The 10,510-nt window shown below is 40.5% G+C and overlaps 1 protein-coding gene across 1 annotated transcript; it reads right to left on the bottom strand.

Moving 5' to 3' along the window:
- Window positions 1-3,192: 3,192 nt before the first annotated feature.
- Window positions 3,193-5,552, bottom strand: chst2a (carbohydrate (N-acetylglucosamine-6-O) sulfotransferase 2a). Its single transcript, XM_036597713.1, has one exon. It carries the CDS (start codon window positions 5,079-5,081, stop codon window positions 3,693-3,695), a length of 1,389 nt encoding a protein of 462 aa, XP_036453606.1. The 5' UTR covers window positions 5,082-5,552; the 3' UTR covers window positions 3,193-3,692.
- Window positions 5,553-10,510: the final 4,958 nt, after the last annotated feature.

Genomic DNA, 10,510 nt, shown 5'->3' with positions numbered 1-10,510 from the left:
ATATGCATTATTTTTCCCACTTTTGCAGCATGAAATACAGATTCCATAACAGTAAAAATACTGCTAGAAGTAAAACTTGGTTCTGATACGGATGGATTCTTAAAACTAGACATCTGGATCGGATGTATTGACACTACTACTCATCCTCGCTCCCTGCCACTTTGCTGCTGCTCTTATTTCTGTCTGAGATGCTTCTCTTCTCCTGCCGGCCCCTCCCTCGCACTTATTTGTGCAGCCCCCGAGAAGCTCTCCGACACACTTCACCACTTTGGCGAATTCTAAGAGCCTCCGAGCCCAGACGGTCCCCAAGGACGTCCACCACTCTCCTTACTTTTGTGGGTTACTATGCTCAGATATCTGACACTACGGCCCAAAAGGCGACAAAGCAGTTGCTTTGGAATGGAGAACTGTGGGCTTCTGAGAGCTCTCAGCTCAGAAACTGTACTGCCACACAATACAGTATATATGAGATTTAGTTTGAGTTAGAATGGACACAGTGCACCAGAAAAAACAGCAGTGCCACATTTACAGCTGAGAAAAACCACACTTAGTACAATGTCTTTTTTGTTTTTAATGAAACGTTTGCAAAAATAATTTAGGAAGAAACATGGGAGTGATTGGTAACAGTTGGTGAAACAACATAACAACAAACAGCTGGTAAAAATAAATTAAGATGATGTAAAATGGGCTGATATCCAATCAGCTACTTGTTACTATGCTGTTACTATACACTGGTGGTTGTTGTTGGTTTCAGGTTCTCTATAACTGATCTAAATCTATCTATTATTCGTTTTTCTAACCGGTAAGTGTTGCTGATACCCATGACATAAGAGTATTGCAACATAATTCATCATGATAATGTATGACCACAATGATCACCCCTACTTCAAACCATTACATTGTCCACTGTCCTGAATCTTCACTGTGTATGCAAGTACACAAATAAACATAAACAGAAAGAATATCCCACCTTTAAGAGATGAAAGAGCAGAATCACATGTGGCTGTACATCAATTAGGCCTGTCACAATTATCACACAGTCTAATTAGCAATTATTTTCCACGGTTATTTACTTCATGTTTGCCATATAAACAGAACAGTGTTTATTTCTCCTAAACAAAACCATTCGTGCAGGTTAACAGTGGTCACTTTTAAAGAATCTGAAATACTTTTATAGTGCAAAATAGTAAAAACAAAACTCAACAATATATAGATCAACCCAAGTCAGCGTATCTTTCAAAATTCTGGCAAAAACCAGGACCAAGAATTCACATCTTCATTTCTACAAGACTGAACTTCAGCAGCTTTTTGCACCTTTATTTGCAATTCAAATTTCCAGTTCCACCTTAAATGAAGCAGTGTACATTCTGACCCCTGTACATGTGCCTGAATGCAGCTGCTGCACCATTTAACATGGAACTGGAAATTCAAACAAGAAGCCAACTTCAGCTTCGAGAATTTGTCTTGTGATTGACTGTCAGACACTACAGGAATTTGGAAAATATTAGTTATTCATGCCTCAGCACCAGCTGGTCGGCATGTTTCGCACACAAGGCAACATCAACACAGCCTTGTCTGATGCAGCCGTCCAAGTTTTCCGGCTTCTCAGGTGGTATGAGAGAACACATGGCATTCGCTCTAGTGTCTAACCCCAAAAGGCCGTCCATTCCTTTATGTCTGCTGCCTCAAAAACAAGAACTACTTCAACGGACTAGACAGCGGGAGGTGATTAAGGGTCTATTGTGCATTCATTTTCAGTTGAAACGTGACTAAAACATCCCCAACTCAGCAATTCAGCTTTAAGCTATTAAGCTATTGAGCTATTAAGTATTGACAGCTACAAAGCAGATAGCTAATCGGCCAGTTTGGTCACTTTTGGCTTGGACGTTAATATTTGCATTAGGGCTGAGCAATATGACAATATACATATTGTTATCGTGATAAATTATGTCACATTAAAATACAATATGCTTTTCTGAACATATCATGGTTACTGTCAGTACCTTTAGAACATCGACCAACTGCATGTTTTATTATAAAGAGAGCAAAATTAGTCCAGTTTAACTGGATTTAGTGCAACACAGTGTGACAAATATTGCATTTTTGATAGTATTTTTTTTTAAATGTTGCATTACTGGTTCTTTCTTCTCTGTTCCAGCTGATCAGATTTCTGAAAAAAATAAATATCGTGACATGAAAAATTCTTTAAATATCGCAGTATTATATTTTTGCCATATCGCTCACCACCTATATGCATGCAATGTAAAAAGAGATAGTTAAATAGTTAATCGCAATTATTTAAAGGAAAATTTACCGTCAGCTGTAACGTCATGATCGTGACAGGCCTAATGTCAATATGACACGGTACACTATTACAGGAATGCAGCTTTTCCTGAAAGGGATTAACCCTTCAGGTGATGTGTTTAACTCTACATGGTTAATTATACTTTCAGCAGAATTCCCCAAAACTTGTACAGAAAACATCACTTTGTGTGAAAATATTAATACAGTTGATCAATAGAGTTAATAGAGGTTTTTAACCCACAAAGGCACTTTATCAACAAGAAAACCATAACATGAAGTCACTTTACATTAATGGAAATAAGATCCCTAAACCACGAATACAAGACATGTTTGTACAGAAACCTTTCAGACAATGCTTCGTGTGTTACTGATGAGTCAGATCAGAAGGAGAGAAGTTAGATGTCAGGTATTTCAGGTAGTTACACTTCAAACAGACCATCTGTGCGCATTTCTGCACCTAAAATAACTCCAGATTAAGGCTGAAAAGACTGACATCCTCTGGATACAATTCATAGCTTTCCTATTCAAAGCAAAGCAGTTAAAGAAAAACTAATGGAAATTAGTGAGGAATTACTGATCTGCTTAAATTAACCTCCCTCTTGTCACATTACAATGATAATCAACACTGTACTCAGTACACGAAAAGCGTACGATCTGGGTTAAAGGGGAATTCCACTGATGTAAACAGAGTTACTCAGAGTGGTTCGGTGTGAAATGCTTTATCGAGTCAGAATTGTTCACAGTGGCGGTGATAGGAACCAGACGTCCACCTCTAAAAGCTCCCTCACAGAAAGATACTATATGAAATGGTCACAAATACGCTGCCTGTTGCTTTAGACGTTGTTTTACGATAATTTTGGGATAATGTTTTGGTTTAAAACGGAATTCTTTAATACATTCATGGCTGAAAGGTACAGGCATGGCACAGTGCGGCATTTACCATTCCATTTACCATCATTTTTACCACCATTAACTTTACGTATAAGAACATTTAGGCTCACTGGTTGTTTTGGGTATTAAATTTAACGGCTATATTTGCGTTGTAGACATTATAATTCTTGGCTTGAGTCAGTAAGTTTTCTCTAAATGAATCATTTCACATCAAATCACTCTGAATGACTGTTTGCATCTCAGTTACTGAATTATGCAGAAAAATCAGTGGAATACCTCTGTAATATCTTGGCATATATTAAAAGGTAAATGAGACACTGTACATAGGTTATGCTTTCCAGTCTTTTTTGGTCAAGCAAGCTGCAGCGGCAGCAGTCTTTCGACATGAAAGTACAGTGCAAACGCACAGTCAACATGTCGGACGCACTGAACACCTTCAGAAAGAGTACCAGACTCAACACCAAAGCAAACCATGGTCTTGGGCGGCGACAGGAGTTTTAAACCCTGGGTATCGTCATTAAAGACTTTTTCAGGTCTTTGGCCTCTGATGACGTGCGAACACGCAAGTACCCAAGCAGGGACATGGCTTGACCACAGTATTCCTCCACCTGTCGGATCTGCTGGTAGGAAAGCACGGTCCTCCACCCGTAAGCAGCCTTGGTGGCGTTCCTGGACGAAACCATGAAGGGATCGTAGGAGGAGCTGTTGCCACTGGTCATGTTCATGGCAAAGGACTCCATGTCACGAGTGGCCGTCAGGTTAATGAAGCTGTAAACGTTCCGCAAGGTCTTGATCGGCTTTTCCACCAAGTCCTCGTACCGCACCGTCATGTACTTCCCCTTGAGCCAGCTCGGGGGATTGAGGGCAGTTTTCAAAGTTTGGGACATGTACTCACAAATCACCTCCAAGGCGCTGACGGCTTGGTAGTCCGAACCTTCTTTTTTGTTCGTTTTTTGGTCCACGTGCGGCACATGGCGAGTCTTAGGGTCCCGGCTGCGCACCACTTGCATGTTCTCCCGAATCAGGCCGTGTTTGGAATTGATTCTAGAGTTGGCCACGGCTCGGGGGTCCCGGACCAAGTGGATGACTTTCAGATTGAGAGCGGGGTCTTCCATTAAGGGAGCCAGGACGTTCATGTCAAAAATGCGCACTCCCTTGATCACGACAGTGTTATATTTTAGGCACTCCTGCTCTAGAAGGTGGATTTTTTGAGAGGGGCACTTCCTGCAAACGTTTTCATCCACCATACCCACCACGTCTTTTCTGTAGGACGAGCAGAAAGGCTGGGAGCAGATGACTTTGTTATAGGTGGAACCAAAGATACCTAGGGTGCTGACATTTTTGCCCGGGGGGTTGGTGTACAGCCGGAAGACGGAGAAATCACACCTGTAGAGGGCGTTGAGCATGTCTCTGGCCGCCCCTTGGAGAGAAATGGCATCTCCAGGGTAGAGCTTTTGCCAAATGTGCCACATGGGCTCGTACAAGAAGAACACGTCCGGGTTTTGGTTGAACAGCTCGCCGAAAAAGGACGACCCGGACCGCCAGGTGGTCAGCACGTATACGAGCTGCCTGGTCCTCGGTGGTGGCTCCTTGAAGAGGAACTGGATGTCCGGTCTGCTTTGGACCCTGGGACTCTGCGCTTGGTGGTTGCACTGCTGCGGCTCTTTGGTCCACCTGTAGTTGGCCAGGTTCAGCATGGTCAGAGCGAAAAGCAGAAAGTAGGCGAGGAAGACGAAGATCTTCTTGCGACGTAGCACCTTCATCACGATACCGGGGTTGGCGATTATCTTGGTGGGCTTTCGTGCGAATATTCGGTGTCTCCTCCCAAAACCCACATCCTTCTCCCAAGGCGGTGTGAACTTAAGCTGGTACGGCTTGCTTTTCATTTAGCCAGCAGCGTTCAGATGATGCTCCAACAGCACTAAGCCCTGTTAGCTCCAACAGCACTAGCAGGACCAGAGCAAGGGGTTGTCACAGCATCCTAACAGATCCATCCACTACTCAGGCCTGGCCTTCAGGGTGAGAGGGAGCCCCCCACAAAAAAGACCCTTCCAAAAACAGCCCAGGCAAGGCAAAAAAACTGCACTACAGTCCTCAAAAGCTCCCACCAGCAGGATTTAGGCTGCGTGTAGTGCTGCTCATAAAGCCTGGCTGAGAAGGAGAGCTCACCGCTCAGCGCGCCACAGTTCACAGCATCACCGCGGCGACGGCCGAGAGCAAAACACAACACCGTCCGCGCTGAAACGACCAGCCGGCTCCAAAAATCCCTCCCGTCGAAAAAAGACGGACAAAAAACAGAAGAGCTGGAAAGCAGGAGATGAAAGCAGGAGCTCCTCTCCGGCTCCGTTACTCCGGCCGTTCAGCTCAGAGTCTGTGAGGATTCAATCAGAGCACCCAGACACAAAAAGCCCACAGGCCCCGCCTCCTCTGAGCGCCGATTGGCGGAATCAGCGACCCCGAGCGATCCGATTGGTTCGGACCGCCTCCATCAAAGACCCTCCGGTATTTCGCAGCGTGAACGGAGGAAACGTCATATTCGCCGCGCGCTGTGTGGCTCTGATGTGGGAGGAGCAGCGATGCTTACGAGCTGCATATCATTGAAATAGTTATAAAATAATGAAATGAATAAAAATAAACAAATAAAAAGTGTGGTTGAGCGTGAATGAATGAATAGATAGACAGATGGATAGAAAATCATGGGGGACTTTTAACAAAGCAGGATTCCTCAGTCAGCCTGATAAACTTTGGGCTTCAGTTATCCAGCCTACAGAGAAGCCCTGCTTTGTGAAACACCACCAGGATTTTGTTAATCAATAAAAAAAGGAAAATAAATGTAGAATTTAATTTAAAAATGTAGAATTTAATTAACAAACAAATAATTGAATAAATAAGTAAGATGCAGTTATTACATAAATAAATACAGTAGACAGAACCTTCAGATCTCACTCTTTTATTTATGCTTGTTTTGTGAACAGTTTTAAGTGATATTCATATATACCAATTGGATGAAATAAATATTATTAATAATTATTACAAATAATTATTATTAATACACTAATTGATCGATATTCTAGTAATATTTTATATAATTAAAAATACTTTAAAAATTAAATGTATTTTGTGTAATAATAATAAATATAATGATACTTATTGTTATTATTATTATTATTATTATTATTATTATTATTATTCCTAAACCACAGTAATTGGGGCATTCCAACACTCTTAAAAAAGGATGGTTCTTCAAGGGTTCTTTAGTAAAGACAGTGGTTCTATATAGAACCGTGAACACTCAAAGAACCATTTACATGCGTAAATAATGCTTTGCATGGTGAAATGGTTCTTCAGATTGATGGAGAATATGTTGTATAAGGTTCTAGGGAGCACCAATAAGGGTTCTTCCATTGTCAAACGAACTCAGTGTCAAGCTTGTAACAATAGCAGAACATTTTCTGGTGCTGTATGGAAACATTTTCAAAAAGGCTCCATATAGAACCATCTACAAGACATTCTCCATCAATCTGAAGAACCATTTCACCAGACAAAGAACCTGGCTCTATTTAGAACCACCATCTACTAAAGAACCCCTGAAGAAACACTTTTTAAGAGTGAATGTAAGATGTAAACATTAGAACTAGTAGCCCTTGAATACAGATGACTAAATGTTTTCTGTTTTAATTACAGCCGTATGTTTTGTTATGTGTTTTCTTGATTTATTGATTGATTGATTGATTGATGATTGATTTTCTGAGCGTAAGTAAGCGAACACGTCCTCCACCCAGAACACACTTATATAAGACATTTGCTTTTAGAAACATTTTGTGTTTGTTTTTTGGGGAAAAAACCATGAAATGTGTCTTTGTACAGGGCAGATTTTATGTTTTATTCATTAAATTCAGCTAAATAAAGCGTAACTGTGCATTAAACTGTGCAGTAGTGTGTTCACAGTAGAGGATGTGTTCATTTATTTACACTCAGAAAATCACCAGAACATACTTTGACTGGAGGTGTTCAGACTTTTGCATACGACTGTATTATTGACCGCTGGGATGTTGTTGTTGACTAAGACGCAGTTCAGCTTGGACGAAATCTCAGTTCAGTTCATTTACATAAATCTTCAAAACTTACATAAAACAATATGATGTAGACATAATAGGATATCGTGTTTCAGTGAGGCAAAACAAACAAACACACAGCACAACACAAACAGTGTGGCTGAAATGAAAGCGATGCTCTGTATGAATGATGGACGAATTAAATATGAACACTGTGAGTTAAGACTGTAAACGTTTGTGAGTGTCGAGTTCTCTGTGATTGTATTGACCGTTAGTCAGGCTGAAGTTCTGAATGCCTGTTCTGTATAGCAGGGAGTGCAGTATGAAGCAGTGTGGGTTTATGTTCAGTGTATAAATGATAAACAGGAGCACGTACGTTAGGTGGGCACCAGAAAGCTGTAAATAAATGAAGGAATGTTAAATATCTGCATCCAGAATGATGAACAGAGCTGTAGAAGATTCTAAGACTGAGAAAGCTGTAAACACTGAGAGTTCAGTTACAATAGAATTATAAAATGAATATCCAGAATTGGTCATATTTTACCTATCAGAGCAGATAACGTGACAAAAAACGTAATGTGCATAGACAAATATAAAAATATATATATTTAAAAGGGATGAATATATATATATATATATATATATATATATATAGATAGATAGATAGATAGATAGATAACAATATTTATAATTTTTTATTCAAAATACAAAACACATTTGTATTTTCACAATAGTAAAAAAGGTTTACTCAAAATATTCAAAATACAACTAAAACTACAAAAAAACTAAAATATTATATATAAATATTATAATATTATAATATATAAATATTATGATCAAACAATTACAGTATATTCATTTATCATTTTATTATCACATCATTCCTTGTCCTTGTTCACAGAAATCTCATAATATTGAAAACTACATAAATCATTGCATATATATATATATATATAGATTGATAGATAGATAGATAGATAGATATAACAAGAAAACAATCTGACAACTTTTTGACTATATATATATATATATATATATATGTGTGTGTGTGTGTGCGTGTGTGTGCGCGCACGCGTGTGTGTGTGTGTGTGTGTATGTGTGTGTGTATGTGTGTGTGTTTGTGTGTGCGTGTGTGTGCGTGTGTGTGTGTGTGTGTGTGCGCGCGTGTGTGTGCGTGTGTGTGTGTAAAACAATTTTGTAATTTCAAAATAATACAAATGTTTACTCAGAATATTCAGAATAGAACTGAATCAACTACAAAAACCAAGTGAAGTCAATATTTCAGACAGTGGTTCTGTAAGGAGCCTTTTGTTGCAAGCTTGACATGATCACAGTAGAATCCTTTATGGTGCTGTATAGAACCATATACAGCACATTCTCCACTAATCTGAAGAACCATTTCACCATGCGAAGAACCATTAAAGCATGCCAGTGGTTGTTTGAGTGTTCGTGGTTCTGTGTGGCTTTATCTGAATGAGCTCTTGCTCAGACATGAAAGACTAACTCAGGTTACAGCAGAAGCGTCAACATGGATTATCTTGTAATACTGACTGTATTACAGAGTGACTCACTGTGCGGTTGGATTAGTTCAGCAATGGGCCTTTTGTTCCATTCCAGCACTGCAGTGATGTGTGAGAGTGCGTTAGCTTATCCATCAGCGCCACCTTCTGTCCATCCTAAACTCCTGCACCCTCCTCACAATCACATCTACAGCTTAAGACTCCTGTGTTAGTAGGATCTCCTTATGAGTGCTTCCTTGCTCCACCTGTACGCAACACTAACGAGGAATTCCATCAACAGCTTCTGCATAATTCAGCGGTTGAGATGTAAACAGTGGTTTGAGGTGAAATGGTTCATTATAGAGACTCAGATTTCTTTACATTGGTGGTGATACGAACCAGGGGTCGCCATGACTACAAGACATATATAGCCATTTTATTTACTATCCAAAACCACCAGTGAACCTACACGTGTCTTCTGAGTTTATATGTAATGTTGATGATGGTGAAATGTTACCCCTCTGCTCTAAAAGGCTTAAAAACTGCATATTCATAACCAATTCATGTAGTAACTTTCTGTGAGGGAGCTTTTAGAGGTGGACGTCTGGTTCCTATCACCACCACTGTGAACAAGTCCGACTTTCTAGGACATGGCCAGTCACAACAAACCACTTTATATCTTGTTTTACAATCGTTTTAGATACGATTCAGGCCTACAGTGTATTATTATTCATGCTTTCATGGTGGAGGGGTACATGAAGGGTGTTCTAAGGCAAAATAGTCCCAAAGAAAACTTCTATTTGCAGATTTGTCACTATTTTACCATCATCAACATGACATACAAAGCTTGCATCGGTTCGCTGGTGGTTTTGGATAGGAAATTAAAAGGCTATATTTGTTCCTATTACCACCACTGTGAAGAAATCTGAGTCTCTACAATAAACTGTGTTGCGCTGGTGCGAGTGGATCAGACAAAGCAGTGCTGCTGGAGTTTTTAAACACATTGCGTCCCCTCACCATCCACTCTATTAGACACTCCTACATTGTTGGTCCACCTTGTAGATGTAAAGTCAGAGATGATAGCTCATCTGCTGCACAGTTTGTGTTGGTCATCCTCTAGTCCTTCATCAGTGGTCACAGGACGCTGTTTTTGGTTCTCAGTCCAGCAGCGACACTGAGGAGTTTAAAAACTCCAGCAGCACTGCTGTGTCTGATCCACTCAGACCAGCACAACACACACTAACACACCACCACCATGTCAGTGTTACTGCAGTGCTGAGAATGATCCACCACCCAAATAGTACCTGCTCTGTGGGGGTCCTGTGGGGGTCCTGACCACTGAAGAACAGGGTAACAAAGTATGCAGAGAAACAGATGGACCACAGTCTGTAACTGTAGAACTACAAAGTGCTCCTATGTGGTCAGTGGAGCTGATAAAATGGACAATGAGTGTGTACAGTGTATATTCACCCGTGAATAAGAAATTAACTGATTTTTTAAAGGATAAACGTGATCATGCTCACACGCGTGAGGAAAGTGTTTACAGGAGAAAGACCTGATTCATATCCAAAGGAGGATTATGGTCATAGCTGGTCCATTTTAGCTCTGCATGAGGCTGGAAAGAAGCCATGTACCAAAGTTTGAGCTGCTCACACTGCTGACCACTCAGCTTTGGGACACGAGTATTGTATGGATAGATGAGACAGTACTGGGCAGACTGTTACAGTCTCTGCTTTCTTCCTTTCTCAGATTCTTTTTAGG

This window comes from Colossoma macropomum, unplaced genomic scaffold (assembly GCF_904425465.1).
Source record: "Colossoma macropomum unplaced genomic scaffold, Colossoma_macropomum, whole genome shotgun sequence".
In the NCBI taxonomy this organism is placed as follows: Eukaryota; Metazoa; Chordata; class Actinopteri; order Characiformes; family Serrasalmidae; genus Colossoma; species Colossoma macropomum.
The sequence above is the reverse complement of the archived record's forward strand: the minus strand, read 5'-3'. Positions and strand labels throughout refer to the sequence as shown.

Excerpts from the sequence above, each read along its gene's own strand:
- chst2a (XM_036597713.1), bottom strand. The coding sequence starts at position 5,081 with ATGAAAAGCAAGCCGTACCAGCTTAAGTTCACACCGCCTTGGGAGAAG.